General features: G+C 32.6%; 1 protein-coding gene across 1 annotated transcript in view; it reads left to right on the forward strand.

Annotated features, from left to right (window-relative positions):
- Positions 1–1,985: 1,985 nt before the first annotated feature.
- The window catches only part of SP2353 (EGF like, fibronectin type III and laminin G domains protein pikachurin), a gene marked incomplete at its 5' end in the record, with an annotated part of 163,746 nt that continues 144,537 nt past the window's right edge, over positions 1,986–21,194 (forward strand). The window contains one exon of the mRNA XM_088237136.1: positions 1,986–2,190. Within this exon, the coding sequence (XP_088093262.1) occupies positions 1,986–2,190 (205 nt within the window). The remainder of the gene's footprint in view (positions 2,191–21,194) is intronic.

Consider the following 21,194-nt stretch of genomic DNA (forward strand, 5'->3'; position numbering starts at 1 on the left):
TCGACAATGACAGAAGGTTGTGTATACTTCTAAATTAAATAATAGTTTATCGACAAACCTAATAATTTATTTAAATATTACATTTTGGTTACAGATTTCTCTGGATTATGTGTAGTGTGCCTAACATGGTACAACCCTTTTTAAGGCAGATATTTCAATGTAAAATAAAATACATCTTTTCTAATAGAATGAATTATATGGTCTACTTTACAAAGGAAATCAATATTCCATATGGTTATTCTCCGGTGAAAATGCCTTGTTAAACTACCCTTCGAATTGAACTCAAGGCAGTTCGCTTAATAGAGTGACGTTAAGCAGCTGGACCAATAATTTACCAGGATTCGTACCCCCTTCTAGAGCAATCAATTTCACTCCATCCCAAGTAAAGTTGACAGGCGTTATGGCTTGTCGGAGGAGAGGAGACGTTTTGATTGAGCGTCAAAATTTTGGCTACAGATACGCGACAGACATTATTGATGACATAGCCAACTTTGTCGCGTATAGTACTAATTTACCGGCTGCAATAATAAAGATGATTCTAAATTATCAATTGATGCTGAGCGTTATGGACAAATCAAAATTATCCGTTTGATTTAATTTTATGTAGAAAATAAAAACTGATTATAATATTCAGGGCTTATGGCCTCATAGAGTTAGGGTTTTACAATTCAAATACATTCTTTTATTGGTTCAATGTGTTTTCTTTTCTGACTGAGCTTTCAGATTACCTCAGCATTAATTTTTTTTATAATATTTTTTATAGGATGAAATTTGTTGCAATTTTTTTTTAAACTACAAACAAACAAACCATCACGCCGTTTCACCGTAGGAGTAGGCAGAGAGGATACAACGCCATATCACTCTATCTTGGCATACATACCTCGCTTCCTCTACATTCAGATATCTTCTCATGCACGCACGCCGATTATTCCTACTTTTGACATGTCCATCTTCAAGTATTTGATGAACTCGATCGTCGTTCTTTCGCTGTCCATTCGCTCTACTTGTCCAAACCAACGTAGCACCCCTTTCTTGATTCTGTCGATAATGCATGTCTCAGTCTTACACACTTCACGGATCTTGGCATTTGTGCACCTATTATACATCGTTTTACCACACATTCACCCGAGGGATCGCATTTCGACAGCATTCAACCTATTTTCATCATCATTTTTCCAATTTCATACTTCGCTCCCATACATAAGAGTTGGCACTAGAACTCCGTTGTGAGCTGCTAGTTTAGCATACTGCGATAAACATTTTTTGCCAAAGTAGATTTCAGTGCACCGTTCACCCTGTTCCTGGCACTCACCCTCCTTTCAATATCTTTCTCGATCTTTCCATCCCAACTGAACATACTTCCCAGGTACACAAATTCTTCTACCTGATTCAGAATATCTCCGTTCACACTGATCTCACATTTAGTTATATTTTCATCCCTTTCAAAAACCATCACTTTCGATTTATCAACGTTCATAAGCAAATCGCTTTTCTTGCACATCGTAGACTTTTATTTTTTGCACCACAACAGGCCAGGAGGCCCAATTACAGTGGTGAATTACATTACAAAGCACCCAGGCTTGAGAAAAATCACACTTCAATTTTTGCGTTCTCACCGGGAATCGAACACGGAACCGTCCGTGCGTGAGTCAAGTGTCTTGACCACTACACCGTGGAGGCCGCCAAGTTTTGTTACCAAGAATTGCGGGTCTCATTTGCTGCTAGCAAGAAGCACGGCATCATCCGCATACAGAAGACAGTTAACAATTATACCACTCATTTTTGCTCTCATTCTTAAATCTTTCAGTTCTTTCATACAGTTATCAATGTATCGATGTATCGTATAATGCGGCCCGGGATGCAAGTAGTGTTGGCCAGACAAGATTTAAAGAAATACGAGAGATAGATATCAAGTCTTGTATCCTATGTATACTCGTGTTACACCACAGCCACACAAGAGTTAATAAGTCATGTTTTCTTTTCAGTGGCTCCACAAATATCAATTCCTCGTTTCTCCGGCTCCGGTTGGCTCGCCCTTCCAGCGCTGCGCGGCGCCTACAAGCGGGTCCGCCTGCGCCTGCACTTTCGCCCCACGGCTCGTGATGGCATCCTCATGGTTACCGGAGAGAGAACGGACATGGCCGGGGATTACCTGGCCATCGTCCTGCATAGAGGATATGTGGAATTGATGTAAGTAGAGTCGTTACATTTATATTTAAAATTATATACAATTACTCATCCTGCCCGAACGTTGGTTTGCCTGCTATTACCTTAGAAATAACATTCATTCATTGATGAGTTGGTACCTAGATACTTGTTTATGATTGAATTATAAAACTAAAAATTGTTAATATTCAAATGTTGAATTTAAGCAGTTACTTATTTATGGCTGAATTCCAAAACATATGAGGTGTGGCAGAAAAGTAATCAGTCAGATTTTTTATTTGCAAAAGTTTTTATTTTTTTCAAACATCAATGTTATCTTCTTCAAAGTAGTTCCCTTGGCAACTACACACCGAAGGAGACGTCGTTCCTACTGTACCTACCTAGCGCTGAAAGTTTTCAACCGGTATGGTCTTTAGCATGTCTGTTACACTCTTTTGAGTATTTTCTAAAGTCCCGAAATTACGTCTTTTGGGGACATTTTTCAGTTTAAAGAAAAGAAAAAAATCACAGGGACTAATGTCAGGTGAATAAAAGGTCTGAGGAACCACAGGAATACCTTTAGAGGAGAGGGCATGGAGCGTTGTCATGATGAAGCATCTATTTGCCTGCAATGTGTGTTCTCACGCGAATGACTCTTTATCTGAGCCTTTCAAGGACGTCTTTATAAGAAACTTGGTTTACAGTTTGTCTTGGAGGAAAAAATTATTTATGGACGATATCTCTTCTGTCAAAAACACAAATCAGCATCGATTTGATTTTCGATTTGCTTATTCGAGCTTTCTTTGGTCAAGGAGAGTTTGCAGTGAGCCATTCCTCACTTTGCCTCTTGATCTGATGATCGTATTTAAAAAAACATGATTCATCACCTGTGATCACAGGACTAAAGAAATCTTGCTCATTAGCGATTTTGTAAGAAGATCAAGACACTCGTTTTTTCGAATCTCCTTCTGCTCAATTGTGAGGTTTTTCGGCACCATCTTGGCACAGGTTTTTCTCATGAGCAAATCTTCAGTCAAAATTTAATGAACGGCAAAACGGTTAAGATTCAATTGTTCACTCAACATTCTTAATGTTAACCGACGGTCTGATCTCACAAGAGTGTTTACTTGTTCGATGTTTTCGTCAGTTTTCAAAGTTGAAGGCCTCCCTGAACGATGTTTGTCTTCAACGTGTTCTCTGCCTTCTAAAAATGATTTGTGCCAACGAAAAACTTATGCTCGGGATAAAGAATGTTCCCCATAGGCCTGTTTTAACTTTTTAAACGTCACGCTTGCCGATTCTCCAAGCTTAACACAAAATTTAATGGCACAACGTTGCTCCAATTTCCGCTGTTCCATTTTGCGTGACACACAACTAAAACACAGCTTCACTAACAGCAGCCACAAAAATCACGTGGTTAACGTAAGGAGTTGAAACTCGCACTGGGCTATAGAAAGTTACTGATACACGTGCTCTATAAAGGGCAACAACGCAGTGTTGCCATGTTTCATTACTTTTCTGCCACACCTCGTAGTTTAACAAGTTTTTAGTCTCTTTTCTTCCTAACTTAATAAGCTTCTGGTTTATTTTATTTTTTTGTGAAAAAGTTACATCGGGTTTTAGGAGCTATTCTGCCCAAAAGAAGTTCTCGTCCGCGGTACAACGTGTTTCTGTGACGTCACACTTCGGGTTGATATATTGTTTGCTGTTAAGACGTAGTTAATTTTATCAATATATGTTTTAGCATACAATTTTCGAACGTCCAAAATGATATGCAAATGCAACTATAAGATGCGAATTGATTTAAATAAAATATCTTATTGGTTTTGATATCAATAACTTAAAATTGAATGTTTCAAAAAGTAAATAAATACATGAAAGTAAATAATAAATTAATTTTTAACTATTACTTAAATTCACTCGCAACAGAATTTTATGAATTTCTCAGAAACTCCAAATTTTATGAAATGGTTTTATTTAAACCACCATAACAATCAAAATGTAATTTTTTAAAAAAGGTAGATTTTTCAAGTATAAATTGTTGAGATAGTTCTAATGATTTTATGTGTTTGTCTGAGGCTCCACCCCATCCAATTATTATGCATGATAGACATGAATTGACAATATCGTGGTTTACAATTTTTTTCATTCTTAAGTTAAAAATGTCACTTAGTCTTTCATTTAAATATATATTTTTAAAATTTATTTTTCAAAAATATTAACAAAATAGTCTTAAATTAAAGTTCTGCTGAGTTGCATACATACAACTCGTCAGCAGGTTCTTATAAATTGCGTCAATTATTCACACTTAACCTACATTAACAATAATTTTACTTGAAAAACATTACATATTACATTATCAAAAATCAAAAACTATCACTAATACAAAAAACTTTTTTTATTAACCATAACTTGAGCAAACGTCTCACTCCTGTATTTAACTCAGTATTTTTAATATTGTTTGGTAACATGTTAAATATTTTAAGTATACTGTATTGCTGTGTCCTTTTGACATATTTATTGCAATATCTAAAAACAGCTAGCCCTTTCGTACTAGTAAACCTGGTGTTTCAATCATGCACCAACTTGTGTTTATACTCGGAGTGCGACGCATGCTGACAAATTAATTTGTACGAAAGTAGGGCCCTAACTAATAATTTATTTACAGATTTATACATCAATGATATTGAAATATTAAGTCTCTCGCGTTGTACACCTTTATGTTGTAGCAATTTTATCATAGAATTTTGCAAATTTTGAATAAAATTAATATTAGTTTCACTTGATAACCCCCAGGAAGTTAGAGCGTATCGTATAATTGATTCAGAAAGAGATAAATAAATAATTCGTTAAGTATTAACAGGGACATAATATTTGACATATATCTAAGTTTTTCACCCATTTTTTCGAATTTTTCGGTCCATTTTAGTTGACCGTCCCTATAAGTCCCTTGATATTTAAATATATATTATACTTTTACCTTGGAAAAAGACTTTTAATTGATAAGTAGATATCTAGGGACTTGTTTATGATTGGATTCCACAACAAAAATTATTAATTTTCAAATATTGAATTTTAGGTACCTGTTTATGGTTTCCCTAGACATTAAAATATAAATGACATACATCATAGTTTAGTGGCTATCTTTTCGATTTGTTTGGTCAATTTTAGTTGACAGACTATAAAATATAAATCCCTTGATATTCAATAACTTTTTCATTATAATACAGTTTGAACAATTATAAATATTACAACTAATTTTATGGAACATTATAATGAATTATCTAAATCGAATTTAGGGCAAGCATTTTTTGTATTAAAATACGTAATGCATTATGTTTTTTCATTACTTTAAGATGTGTTTATTTATTTATATATCAACGGTTCAAAGAACCTTTTACAATAAAAAGTTTTACAGAAATAATCACAGCAGTGAACAATTCATGATGTAATATACAATATGAAATATATCTATACAATTCAATTAAAACTCAACAAATTAGTTTTTTTTTACTGCAAAAAAGTAAAAAAGAATCATACAAATAAAAGATAAGAAATTGAAGTGAGAAAAACTTATGTTCTAAATATAAAAATAGCAAATTAAAATTGAGAATAATTTAACATAAACATAAAGTGACTAGTATTTAGCTAGGTTATAATGAAAAAGAAAAATAATGCTACAATCATATTTTATAAATAATACGTTTTTTGGATCAATGTGAAAGCTTAAATAATCTTAATAACACCTTTTTATTATCAGTTGGTTGGAATTTGGCAATAAAACCCACAAATGTACAATTTATATACAAAGAAATACGTATCCAAAAAAACAAAGTTAAATTTATTAATATATTTTTAAATAAATTTATTCCTTTTCTAAAAAATAGCGGGTGAGATTATATTTAAATGCATTTCAGAGTTTGTATTAAAAATATCAAATATTTTCTCGAACTTATTTCTAATGTTATCCTTAATATGTTATCTCATTTCTATGTCTTAAGAAAGAACGGTGTGTTTGAGGCGTAAGACGTATTATCTTTTCTTACAATATACATAATTAAATTATTTCCCGAATTGATAATGTATTTTTAGTAATTATCGCCTACATTATTTAGGTTTCCGACGAAGTAGGACTCGACTTTCACAGATATTGAATTACACAAATTGCTTGGTTAATTAAGTATCGATTACCCTTATTAAGTTCGGTACTGATGCGAGTTACTTTGCGAAGAGTGAAAGTCAATATGATAACATTTTTCTCTTTTATTTTTTTCAAAACTTCTTCTGGTTCAATTGAGAGTCGTGAATTACTATATTTACTCTCTATTAATGTACCACAGAAAGTTCTTAGGAATAATCTTCTTCTTCATACTACTCTTGTCTCGTCTAATCTAATCTCTAGCCACGAACTTTTAAGAAACACCTGAAACATTATTATATATCCCCAGAATCCTAAACTCTTTGAGTATTACTGCTTTCCTTTTTTTTCTTCTTAAATGTGTATTTTTATCCCTTTTTTTCTTTCCTTGGATCTGATCCCACATTTCTCATAATTTAACATGTTTATTTATTTGTTTATTTACTTATTTATTAACGGACATTGTCCATGTTAACAATTTATAAGGTTTAAATATTACAATAAAAGAAAAGTTCAAAACATTTAAAAAAAAGAAAAGAAGCATTGACAAACATAAGGGACATCGAGACAAGATCTGGACCATTTATTTAGTGCTTGTTTAAATCGATGTAAACTTAAACCAAAAAAGTCCAGATCTTGCCTCGAGTTACAATATTTGAGTTTGTCCAAATGTTTGTAGAGAAAATACTAGATTTCACAGTGTGAATGTTACACAATGGGTAAAGTAGCCACATAAACCAGCCAATGACGGGTCATAAGCCCTGTAAATGTTTAGACTTCCACATTCCCTTCTTTAAGGTATTCTCCATCTCTGTTGTAATTTGTTAATCTTAATGACTCCCGAGGGGGTGAAATCCAGTATTTTGTCTACGAACATTTGGAAAAACTCAAATATTATAATAAAACCAACTGGTCCAAGAAGACGTTTCAAACTTGAAAAATTGTTTTTAGGCGTTGCCTAGTATGTGAAATAATTCAGTCAAATGAATATCTTCACAACAATAAAGGTTTCAGATCTTTAACTTCACTTAAATCAACAAATGGATAAATTTAAGAAATATGGATGTTCAAACATAGGCAAAATGGTGAATGTTATACTGTGTGTAAAGTGGCCACTTAAACCAGCGAATGACAGGTCAAAAGCCCTGTAAATGTCTAGACTTCCATATTCTCTTCTTTAAGGTATTCTCCATCTCTGTTGGAATTCGTTAACGTGTCTAACTTAATGTTTTTTTTTAAATTTTATTAAAGTTAATATGTCCAAGTTATATCTCAATTAAAAAACAGCAGTTATTTTTAATTAATTGGGTTTTGTTTTATTTTATGAATGTACTAATTTTTTGGGATAATCACCAATCCTATCCAAGACCAATAACTTTTTTTTCACCAATCTGTTTTTTGGTTGGCTGGAAGATATCGCTTTTAGCAATAAGTCCGCCAAAGTACTTATTCTTTCTACTTGAAGTTTTAATTAATAAATAATTATAGGCAAAATTCATATTTACGGCGGACTTTCAATAATTTTAATGCAATAACAAAATCACTAAACAAAGATTTATTTGCGAACAATTATAATGACGTGTGGCGTTTGCTTTCAAAATAATTTTAGTGTTTTTGTTAATTATTTTTTCATACTAATATCATTGTTTATTTTATGTTTGAGAATATATTTTGACTAACTGTGGTGCTTGAGAATAACTGTAATTGCCTTATTTCATATTGTTTTTTTTATAAAAAAATGTATCTGTTGGTTATCCGAATAAAGAATATTTTTTTTTTTAAACTTGGCTTTTCCATCAATAAAATATCACTTGGTTCATTTGATTCTTGAAATAAAAATACAGTTCTGTGTGTCCAAATAAATCCAGATTCTTGGATGAGTGTTTTTTGACTCTCTATCTCTCTCTCTACTCTACTCTCTGGTAAAAATCCTGAACGGTTCAGAATGCGTCCTTTAGGTACTAATCTGGTCTAAGGAAATATGGCCACATATTTGATTATTGTAGCCCTACAAAATGTTTCAAAATTTTACAGCGGAGAAGCCATTACGCCCTCTCACTTAAAAAATTGTCAACCCCGATAATGAGCTTTTTTTCGAATATTTTTGTACATTCATTTTTAAGCATCGCTTTTGCTTCAAATATATCAATATCGCTTCTATTTGCATATAAATTCAAGATTTTTAAATTGCCAAATTCCAAATTTGGTCAGGTCGTTTACAGTTTTGCTTCAATATAGAAAATTTAGAACCTAAAAGTCACGTTTACTCAAATTTAACAAATGTGGACATGACCATTTTAAAAAGTTACCTCGTGATAGGGAAATATCACATACCACGAATACCGATATAAAAATATGAAATGAATTTAGAAAAATCAATTGAATTTTCAAAATCAATATAAATACTGTAGAGAAATTAAAATTTGATTCCCATCAATATTTTGAGTTTGTCCGAATTTTCGTAGACGAGGACTGGATTCAACTCCCTTGGGAGATGTTTATATTAACATATTACAACAGAGATGAAGAACATTTAAGAGAAGGTAATATAGAAGTGTAGACAAGGATTGGATTCAACTCCTTCGGGAGCTGTTTATATTAACATATTAAAATAGAGATGAAGAACATTTAAGAAAGGTAATATTGAAGGAAAATATTGTTGATATATCCACCTAGTCCATGAAGAAGTATAGAAATTGAAAAAATAACATTTTCAGGCGTTGCCTAGTATGTAGGTGAAATAATTCAATTAGATGAATCTCACCCGCATAAATGAAGGTTTCGGCTCTTTAACTTCACAAACGTCAACAGGTGAAAGAATTGAAGGAATATAGATGTTCAAATATGGGCAGAATGGTGAATGTTACACATTGTGTAAAGTGGCCACTTAAACCACCCATTGACAGGTCATAAGCCCTGTAGATGCCTGGACTTCTATATTACCTTCTCTTAAATGATCTTCATCTCTGTTGTAATATTTTTATTCCCATCGATAATAAAAAGCTCAGTTGTTTGTTGATAGATTATTCAACTTAGCAATTAAAAAATTAATATATCGTTTTATAAGCGTTATAATTTTTTCATGATTCGTATTTTTGAAATTACTCCGCTTATGACGTTTTAAGTTCTCTTCCCCTTCTCCTCGGTTAGTTCTGCTGATTGGTCAGTTTACTTACCATAAACCGGTAATCTATCACAACTCTCTTATCATTGGTTAATTCGGGAGAACTAGTGACGTCGTGCGAAGTAGTGTGTTTTTAACAAATTATTACAGGGATGGAGAATACCTTAAATAAGGGAATATGGAAGTCTAGGCATTTACAGGTCTTATGACCTGTCATTGGCTGGTTTAAGCGGCCATTTTACACACTGTGTAACATTCACCATTTTGCCTATGTTTGAACATCCATATTTCTTCAATTCTTCAATTTGTTGATTTTAGTTAAGTTAAAGAGCTGAAACCTTTATTGTTGTGAAGAGATTCATCTGACTGAATTATTTCACTTCCTAGGCAACGCCTGAAAACAAATTTCCAATTTTTAAACTTCTCCTTGGACCAGTTGGTTTCGTTACAATATTTGAGTTTGTCCAAATGTTTACAGAACTTATGACCTGTCATTGGCTGGTTTAAGTGGCCAATTTACACACTAGTGTGTTTTCAATAAAAAAATTTTTTTTCAAAATTTTTTCGAGAAACTTCGCCGTACAATTTGAATGTTCTAATTTTTACCGCATGTAAGAATATTTTTTTACATCCAGTTTTCCGTAGAGCTGAACTTCTTCATTCCATTCTTCTTCTCTTATACAGTGTTCTTTTATAGTGTCCATGCGTCTTTATTATAAAATAATCTCTCATCCGCTTTCAAAGATCTACAGGAGCTTTATTTAAATCACGCCTGAAGAAACATCTTCCTTGTCATCTTAATCTCGCCTCTTTTCCTATCCATTTAGTTTATTTTCCCCTTACAACACTAACCTCGATGTTAATTCATTTATATTCACATATTATTAAAACCAGGTTGTGGTTCCGTGGCCTAGCGTCGTGGACTCAAGGATCAGAGGTTCGAGGATCGAACCCCACCCTACCATTCTATTTTTTTATTTTCTAATTGTGACTTATTTACAACTCGTTAAAAATGCCCCCAAAATTGAAATATTTGAATGAATTATTAGAGCGCGAATTTACCTTTTTTTTCAAAAAAATAAATGTAAATATTTTTGTACCGCACACGTTTACATTTAATAAAAAACAACTTTTATTTCATCGTTAAGTTGAAAAAATCGCACTTGGCAATACGCTCGCCCACGCACTAATATGAATGTACAAAAGCTAAAAAGTATTAAAAAATATTTTTTTAATACTGTGGTAGTTGAAGCATTCGCTCAATATGTTTGATGTCCTGGATTCGATTCCTGGCGGGGTTGATGTAAAATATTGGTTCTAAAGGTAGTTTCTACAGTGAAATAAATATTTCGTTGTTCCTGGGCCGCGATTATAAAGATTATCTTCAATCGGTACATACCGAGATACATACATATCTCTATCGACCTTGGTATGTTCTACCGACTAGTCACCTCAACATCATACGATCAAATCCAACCAACGAATGACTTCGAAAATTTAATCCGCGTTCCTCACTAAATTTAAAAAAAAAGAATTCTCATTTATATTTAAAAACGGCTACTGTGATAAAAAGTGCCGACTTCAAAGCGATTATAAACTCCAATAAATCCAAAGTCAAGCAAAAAATGCTCGCTTAAACAGGATTTTTATTTTACTTTTGACAATTACTAAGACGGTATGCTTACTTTCCACTGTATTTATTTACCAAGCGATTGCAAAGCCGGCTGTTTAAACTTCTCGATACTTACTATCAGGAAGATAGTAAAACAGATGGAAAAAATATATGAACAAGGGTTAAAAGGTGGGTGTTATGTAATTATTATGTTAGGTAATATACATACATAAAATGAATGTTTCATTTAATATACGCAATCTTGTAACAAAATTTCTCGTTTGTCCAATTTAATAGAATCATTATTTACACGAAAACAGTTCACTATAGTGGCGCTTTATTACTCGGAGTGTTGGTAAAGTGATAAATAATCTTATAATGCAGCTGTGTTTTCTATTCCCGTATGTACGTTTACAGTATGCAAACTAGTATGTTCTTATCCCACTATGATGTATGTCCTGTCATCATTGCTTACCCCTGAGGGGATAAAGCGTGATTATGTTTAAAGAATTACCGCACCCTTTTCCTTTGAGAACGTAGACCATCTATCCAAATAAGACTCCCAGCGGCGCGGCGTCCCCGGACCCACGTGTAGGATTTCTGACCAAGAAAATAAATTTTATGGAGCTCCGTATTTTTATTCCTAAAAAGCAAGTTCTTAACGAATAGTCGATAAACTCTCTGAATAATTCAGCATACTGTAAAAAAACACGCAATTTTGTGAGAAAAATACTCGAGGGTGGAAATAAAAAATAATTAGAATTTAGCTTAGTTCGACCGTCTGTAAATAAATATATATTTTTTAAACCACTTAATTTCCCCATTGTTATTAATATATTAAACAGAGATAAATAACAATTTGTAGAAGTCTAGGCATTTAAAAGGCTCATGAACTGACGAGGCTATTTAGGTTCTTGGGTTAATCTATGAAAGCAGATTGACTTTTCATGCTCACATCAAGATAACATGTGACCTTGCACTAAAGATGTTGGGTTTTATTCTCCAAACTTGAAGGGTTTTTGAGAATCCTCGTACACTCAGAATTTTGTACAACTCGTTGGTTCGCTCGAGGCTTGAGAGTGCATCGGTGATATGGAGTCCGCACGAAGCGAGATACTCCCATGTTGGAGAGGGTTCAGAAAAAAATTCTGAGGTATCTCTACATGAGGGAGTATGGTAGTTATCCGTGGCTCTATCCCACTAGGTTCCTCTTGGGTATGCTTGGGACCAATAGTTTGCAACTTAGAAGGGATGGGTCTACACTGACCCATTTTTTCAGACTGTTAAGGGGTTTTATCGATAACTCGGCCATTTTAGGTAGTATCAATTTTTATGTTCCTGATGGCTATCTCCGACAGCGTCAGCACAGACTGTTTTACCTTCCGGTTTCCAGAACCAACCTGCCTCTGGTCATGCCGATTGGAAGAGCAGTCAAGCAGCTGAACATTATCACTTTGGAGATCGACATCTTTCACATTAGTGAAACTATGTTTAAGAGGCAAATACTCTAGCTATTAGGGAGTATTATACCTTTATAATGTCAAACCATTGCTCAAAGGATCTTGGTTTGATATAAAGTTCCAATTTAACGTCTTAAATCCTTTGTTATTTGTTATGTTACTTTGTGAATAAATAAATTTGAATTTGAATTTGAGGCATATTTGTTCGATTCTGCTGGGTTAGAGCTCACGTTGGGGAAATCGAAAATGAGAGAGCAGATGAGCTAGCCAAACCTACTACGGTCAAAAAAGTGAGGCCGAACTTTTATGAAGTCTCAACAAGACATGTCAGGTGGTTCTTTTCAAAAGATAAATCCAATGAGTGGAGGAAAATATGCCATTTTTAGAAATGCGCTGAATGAACTAACAAACGGCATTAGCATAAATCGACAAATTATAAACAATATCCGATACGCGGATAAAACTGTCCTTCTAGCAGATAGTATGGAAAGCCTGCAACTATTATTGGACAAAGTTCACAAAGGAAGTTTGAATAAAGGGCTAGAGATTAACATTTCCAAGACTAATTGTATGGTTATTCGGAAAAAGCCACAAATGACTTTAAAACTTGGAGCGCAGGGTATTGAGCAAGCTCATCAATATAAATATTTAGGATGCTGGCTGAATGATAAATGGGATCACTCGCAAGAGATCAAAATCAGAATAGAGATGGCGTAAGACTGCTTTTTCAGGATGCGTGACCTTCTTTGCAGTAGAGACTTTAATTTAGACTTCCGAATGCACATTGCTCGATGTTACGTCTTCTCAGTACTTTTTTACGGCGTTGAAACGTAGACACTCACCCAAAACACTTCAAAACAGATCAAACCCTTTGAAATGTGGTGCTACGGGAGGATATTAAAAATCTCCTGGGTGGATAGAGTCCGAAACGATGATGTTCTCCGACGGATGGGATAAGATAAAAAGGTAAAGACCATAAAGAAAAGAAAACTTAAGTACTTTGGGCATGTGAGGAGAGGCGAAAAATATAAAACTTTACAAGTCATTCGATAGAGAAGAATTAAAGAAAGATGCAGTGCAGGTAGAAAGCGCATCTCTTGGCTTAAGAACTTGCGCGACTGGTTCCATTGCAGCACTCATTTTTTGTTCAGGGCAGCTGCCAAAAAAGTAAGAATCGCAACGATGACTTACAACCTCCATCGGGGAGAGAAACCATAAGAAGAAGAAAGAGGAAAATATATGATACAAAAAACTACCAATAAGTGGATCAAGCAACTTTTGAGAAGAACAGACGAGGCCAAAACAATTTGGAAGCATGAAACGCCTACATACGAACTAACTCAGTCTCTCTCGGGGCATGGATGCATGAGGGAATATCTGCATCGCTTTGGGCTGCGAGACGATAGTTGCTGACCATGTGACGGCATCACTGACCAGACTGTAGAACATATACTTATATACTGTCCAATGTTTGATAGGCCGAGATGGGAGCTTGAATGCAAACTAAACACTCGGATTGCTGCGATAAATATCCTAGCTGAACTTTTGAACTGTAATGATACACGATGAGACTGTTTGATTCATTACAAAGACGATTAAGCAGGCTTAGTTACTAAATAGTGGTATTTAGCTCCTTTTGTTTTTTTTGTGTCCGACTTTTTATTTATTAATGTAATATTTCTAGAGTTATTTTGTATATTCTCATATTCTCATTCTGCTTTTTTTTTAATTATTGTTATCTAAGGGGGTAAAAAAAGTCAACTGAATATAATCTAAAGATAAATATATTTTATCGAAAAAAAAAGACTTGTTATTTGTTGGTATAGGTTACCACTTTACACAATGTGTAAAATTTACCATTCAGCCTATTTTGAACATCTGAATGTCGTCAAATCTTCTATCTGTTGAAAACCTTTATCCAAATTAACCCAGTTCTTGTCTACAAAAAAATTTAATAGACTCAAAATATTGATCCTCATTGTTATTTATGTTAAAATTTTATTTTTAATATGTTTATTTAAAAATGTATGCATCTATTTTCACCTATGTTGTATCCTAACGCAACAAAAAGTTATTTTGGTCTCAAGGAGTTTAGAATACGTTACTTTTGTATTTAAGATATACGTTCTGCTGTAATGAATTAATAAAGTAAGTATAAATATTTTTTAAAAAACAGTTTTAATTTATGGATTTCAACAAAAATTAAAATCACTAAATTTTATAACTAGCAAACTTAGATTAAAAGTATTTTCCCCAAGGCCTGGCCCATTGAACATAAAAACAAATAAAACTTTTTTTAAATGTACGAAGATAAATAAAAATTTAAAACTTGCAATAAAGGCAATCTAAACAAACTTCTCATCGTTCGCGTTCCAACATTGGGTTTATTTTAATATGATCTGACATCACGGCATAATTTTGAACATAAAAACGGAACTTTGAATTTTATACGGAACAGAATTCTGAAAAAAAGGAGTTAAAAAAAAAAAATATATATATTTGAGAAAAAATATTTTAGCTTTGTGAACCAATTTGTAGTTGCTGCATATGTTTATTTAACTCTGTGTCCAGATAAATTTAAAATAAATTTATGTGTGTAAAGTAGAATTAGTATCCTAGACGAGTACTTTTGACTGGAGTTGCTTTCGGGTAAAATACGTGAATAAGAAAATCGAGAGGAGATAAGTCAGCCTCGAAGTGTAGTAGTTAGTTTGTTTGCGTACTGTTCTTGAGATTCCAAGTTCAACTCCCGGAAAGGTCTACATCAAATATTGTTCAGAAAGGTGGTTCTAAACTGCGATATATCAGGTTCCTGAAATGTAAGACTGATCACCTTACCTTCATGCAGCGTTGCCAATGCTACCGATTTTTCAGTAGATCTACTGATTTTGAAAGCAATCTACCGATCTACCGAATTCGATAGTAACTCTACCGATTTGATAACATCTTGAACAATAAGGAGCTTCAGCCCTACGGAAATTGGACGCAAACAAAGTTTTCTTGCTAGTGGTAAAAATAATTAGAGCATTAAATTATCCGGCTAAGTTTCTAAAAAATGTGCGAAAATATTTTATTAAAAACGAACTGCTTTGAACGACGTCACTAGTTCATACGAATCAGCTGATATTAAACGATACATATTTTTTTTTAAATGGCATAGTTGGATAGGACATTACTTATAAACCTGGAGTAAAGTTACGCCTAGGTATAGTGGTAGAATAATAGTGAGAATATCGTGCTTATTCTACCACCATAATAAGGATGGTATTCTTATTCGTATTTTACCACTATGTCTAGACATAACTTTCAACAAATTTTATGAGTAAGGCTCATAGTCTATAAACAAATAACAAAAATCTGAAAATCGAAAATAAAAAATATATAAGAACTTCTACATTGGCTATTTTTATGACATGAAAATAGCCACCCTTTTCCCTACATTTATCGGTGAATAATTAATTTTAAATACCTAATATATTGAGTTTTTCTACTGACATTTCTTGGTGGAACTGCATTTTAATTATTATAATAAAAATACTTTATAGTTTTATTCCATTTTTATATTTATATATTTTTTATTTATTTTTATTATTTTTTATTTAATTATTTTTATTTTTATTAATTTTTTACCAGTGACCGGGTTTCGTCGTGACCGACATCGTCAGACCAGTAACCCAGTCACTGATAATTATTTTTTTTAAAGTGGAATAAAACCAAAAAGTATTTTTATTATTATAATTAAATATCTAAGAAACGTACGACTATTGCTCAAAACATTTTTCTTTCGTGGCAACAAGATCTGGATGAACATTTTAAGTTCTCTTAAATGAAAGCCATCTTTCGGACAAATTTAATATTTAAAATTGTATTTTGTCTAAGGGAAGTGACCATTTTAGGAGCTACATAGTATTATTTAAGTATTTAAATAAATTTAAATACGTAAATAAAACTATGTTGTTTTAAATTGTATATCTTTTATCAACTTATATCTGTATTATTCATTTTTTATTTCTTCTTCTAATTTTAAGTTTTTTTTTCATATAACCGATTAGAAAAATGAACTTCTATTCTTTCTACTGGAATAAATTTATGTATGTACTATATGTAAGATTAGTTTTTTTTTTATTTTCTTATTTGTATCACCACATTTCAATTCTTTGTTACTTTTTTGTAAAATACATGTGTGTTCTTTATATATCTCTTCAATCCGTGCCTCATGTCTGAGGATGGTGATTACGCCTCACTCCAGACATGGCTCGCCTGTGGACAGTCTCCCTCTATCTGGAACGGTCTTGTGCTCTTCTATAGGCATTCGTCAGTGATGATTCTGATAATTCAGTTACTGTGCCACTCCATTTTGTCGGTTGACGTTCACGCGACCTTGTCCCTTCGACACTTCCCAGGAGAATAGTTTTCTCCAAACTATCAGAATCTCCCCTGGAAATATGCCCAAAAAACTGCAGGATTTTTTTCTCGCAAATGGATATCAGTCTTTCTCCTGTGTCCAGCTCCTATGTCCAGTTCTTTATATATAAATATATGAAATACACGTAAAAGCCTACAAGGCGTTTAAATAAATAAATAAATTCCTTAAAATCATTAATAATATAATTAATCCTAAAATCGTGCACACACGGTGGTGCGTGATGTACAAATGTTAAAATTAATGTTGGTGTTACAATTTTTATTTTTGTATTTTTTAATAATATGTATGCTTTAACTTTGCATTGTGTTGAACCTATCCTAACTCAACTGTAACTCGCAGGTAAAAAAATACATTTCGCGGTTTTTTCGTAATATATATTACGAAAAGACGCGAAATTATTTTGATATTATTATTTTACACATTTACTTAACCAACAAGATATTTCTGCTTCTTAAATAAGAGATATACACTTAAAAAAATTAAAACAAACATACATTAATATTGTTATTTTTAAACAAATTTCACTACCGAAATTTGTATTACTGCTAAAATCGCTTTTATGAAATTTTATCAACGGCCTTTGGTAAAAAATCTTCTCCGTTTATTGCTTTTTGAAATTTTAAAGATTACTTGCTATACCTGTTATTCTATTCTTTCTTTTTTCTCTGCTGCATTTACATGTTTTTATACTTTTAAACTACTTTTTATTACTTATATTGTATATGTATATAAAATCAATATATTGCTGCTCTTACTATGATGTGTCGTCAATTTTGAAGATAGTTAATAATATATGTTTTTTTAAATTGACTTGAATTTACTGTCTTGTATTTCATTTAAAGATTCTTCTCATCGTTTCTTTGAATCCCATAAAATATGTATGTGTATCCTTATGTTTTTCCTTTTTGAAAAGGTTTTTTTTTACATCTGAGCATGTTTTTAATATTTTTTTTTAAATTCTTACCAAAAAAAATTTTTCTTCATTTTTAATATTATTTCTAATTGTAAATACCAACTACAGTATTTTGAGTTACTTTTTTTTGCTTTAATTTTACTTTTTAAACAACTTCCACTTATGTATTTTTTCCTTCTATTTTTTGTACTTTCAATGATAACCTTAAATTTTTTTATTTTTTATTATTTTTTTTTTATTTTTATTTTTGCACCACAACAGGCCAGGAAGCCCAATTACAGTGGTGAATTACATCACAGAACACCCAGGCTTGAGAAAAATCACATTTAATTTTTGTGTTCTCACCGGGAATCGAACCCGGAACCTTCCGTCTGTGAGTCAAGCGTCTTGACCACTACACCACGGAGGCCGCCTTACATATAATTATTATACAATATGGAAACTTCACTGACCAGTGATAATAAACCTATTAGATGATACTGATAATAGACCTATTAGAGTTAAGTCTAACTGTGTAAAATATAAAACTATGTAACTGTATTGTATGTTTCCTGAATAAAAGAAAATAAAATAAAGAAAAAAAAGTAAGAAATCAGATTGGCAAAGCATAGAACATTAATCTTAAGTACAATTTGCAATTCAGCAGAGACGACTTTTAGCCTTTGTAGGGTAGTGTTGGTCTTATGGACTTTGGATAAGGTACACAATTATTTTATGAAATGCAATATGTACCTTTGCAATAAATAAATAATTATCTTAAACTTTTGACTAAAAAATTAAAAAAGTTTAAGATTGTATTTTATGTAAGTTAGTTAGATTATATTTTGAGCTTCATACTAATTTGTTTATAAGTTTGACGTTATTTCAAAACAAAACATTGAAACCAATTTGTGTTTAGTAAACACAATATTTTCCAAGTCGAAATCTGATCCGTTTTCTGATTCATGTAATACGGGCTCAAGGCAAAGCTGGCTAGAAACAAACCATCCTTGAAGGATCTGTGTTGATCTCATCAGGACTAAAAAACGAGGAAATGGAGTGGGGGTGGGAAAGGGAGGGGGTAGAGGGAAGAAAGAATATACAAAAAGGAAAGGAGAAGATAAATCGTGACACTTTGGTACAAAGACCAGATTGTGGCAATCTGTTCTGGAAACCATTCGTTGCTTAATAAAAATAAACCAAGAATCATTGAACTTTTAAAATAAACAATATTTTGAGTTTGTCCAAATTTTTGTAGACAAGGACTGGATTTAACTCCCTGGGGAGCTGTTTGTATTAACATATTACAACAGAGATAAAGAACATTTAAGAGAAGGTAAAATGGAAGTCTAGGCATCTACAGGGCTTATGACCTGTCAATGGCTGGTTTAAGTGGCCACTTTACACACTGTGTAACATTCACCATTCTGCCCATATTTGAACATCTTGATCTGGAATATTTATTTAGTGCTCGTTTAAATCGTTGTAAACTTAAACCAAAAAAGTCCAGATCTTGTCTTGAGTTAACAATACGACAAAGACGGGTCATTGGAGAATTAAGGCCATAGTTTGTTTTATGCTGATCGATGAACAATACTTCATTGTTTCTCAACCTACGAGTCCGAATATTGAATTTTACTTGTCCCAGTAATGATGGAACATCGATAATACCATTCAGTATGCCGAACATATATATGGAATCAATATTAGTTCTACGTTTTTGTAGACTAGAAATATTTAACATTGACTTTATATCAGCATAAGAATAATAACCTGTCTCTAGTCCAAGCATCCACGCTACTTTTCGAAGCAAGCGATGTAAGATTGATTTATGCGATTGACATGTAATGGAGACCACACCACGAAGGCATATTCTAGAAGAGGGCGAACAGTTGAGCAATAAAGAGTTTTGATTGTACGGACATGAGTAAAATCAGAGGATATTCTGTTAATGAAGCTCAGTAATTTCCGTGATTTATTAACTGTATTATCTAAATGCTCGTTGTATGTCAGTATAAAGTCCAAAACAACTCCTAAATCTCTAATGGACTTAACTAGATGAATTTTGGAGTTTTCTATTAGGTACTCGAAGGAAATCGGAAGATAGATGGATATATATTAATTAGGTGCAATTTGCAACGCCCGCCAATGCCAGTTATATCACAGAAAAGGACGTGGTAACATAAGTTGTGTTCTAACTAATAATTTATAAGTGTGTGGCGTCAAAATACGAAAGGTTTGCTTTATAATATAGGCAATTAATAAGTGGTTCTGCCCGTGTCCGGGCAAATAAAGGATACAATTTTGTACCGGAAATGTAAAAAAATCCTGGACGAATGTTTTCGACCCAAAAACTACTCTTACAAAATATTTTTGGATTAAAACCTTGGAAAAAGAAATCGAGGAAGATGAGTGCGCCTCGTGAAATGGGGTAGCGATGACGTATCAACCTCTGTCCATACATCCTTTTTTTCAGTTTCAGTGCTGCAGAACAGCGTTTATTTAATAATTTTAAATACATATAACAATTTGTTACCCACTAAGTCTAAAGACTCTTCGGTGGGACACATTATTTTTTGTTTTAATGACAGGTTTATTTTACATTATTTTATTTATTTTCTATTAATTTATTTATTAACAGGCACTATAAAGCATTTAGAAGCCATTTATTTATTTCTTTTTTTTCATTTGAAGATCTTTCATGTTAATGATTTTTCCACCATTATTCCACGTAGAATTTGAATTATTATTTAACTAATGTAATAACTTATATTTACATATAAGTTATTTAATTAAAAATACTTGGTACACTTCCACTTATTTATTTTGACCAATTAGCGCTTTCACTTTCTAATGGGCATCTTCAGACTGGTGAATATAACAGTGTAAGGATAATTTATATAAAACTTAATTATATAAATTAAAAAACTATTAACAAATAACAACAGGGATGGAGAATACCTTTAATAAGGGAATATGGAAGTCTAGACATTTACAGGGCTAATGACCTGTCATTGGCTGGTTTAAATGGCCACTTTACACACTGTGTAACATTTACCATTTTGCCTTTGTTTGAACATCCATATTTCTTCAATTCTTCTATTTGTTGATTTTAGTCAATTTATATACATATATACATATATTTTTTCTTCTTCTTTCTCTTTCCGCTCTAAATGATGCATAGGGCACTGCATTGGTACACCAATCGCAGAGTATCTTGATCATTTTTGTCACTCAAAGGAAAGACGATTAGTTTTACGCTTCAGGGGCTAGTCTAGGGACGATGAAATGTTCTAGTGTTAAAACGCCGTTTTAAATTAATATTTCCCATCAACAATGCCGGAAATCACACCCGAGACCTCTTGCATGGCAGACACATATATATATACAATATTTA

This window comes from Micrasema longulum, unplaced genomic scaffold (assembly GCF_059751315.1).
Source record: "Micrasema longulum isolate JH-2025_06_02 unplaced genomic scaffold, ASM5975131v1 h1tg001653l, whole genome shotgun sequence".
NCBI lineage: Eukaryota > Metazoa > Arthropoda > Insecta > Trichoptera > Brachycentridae > Micrasema > Micrasema longulum.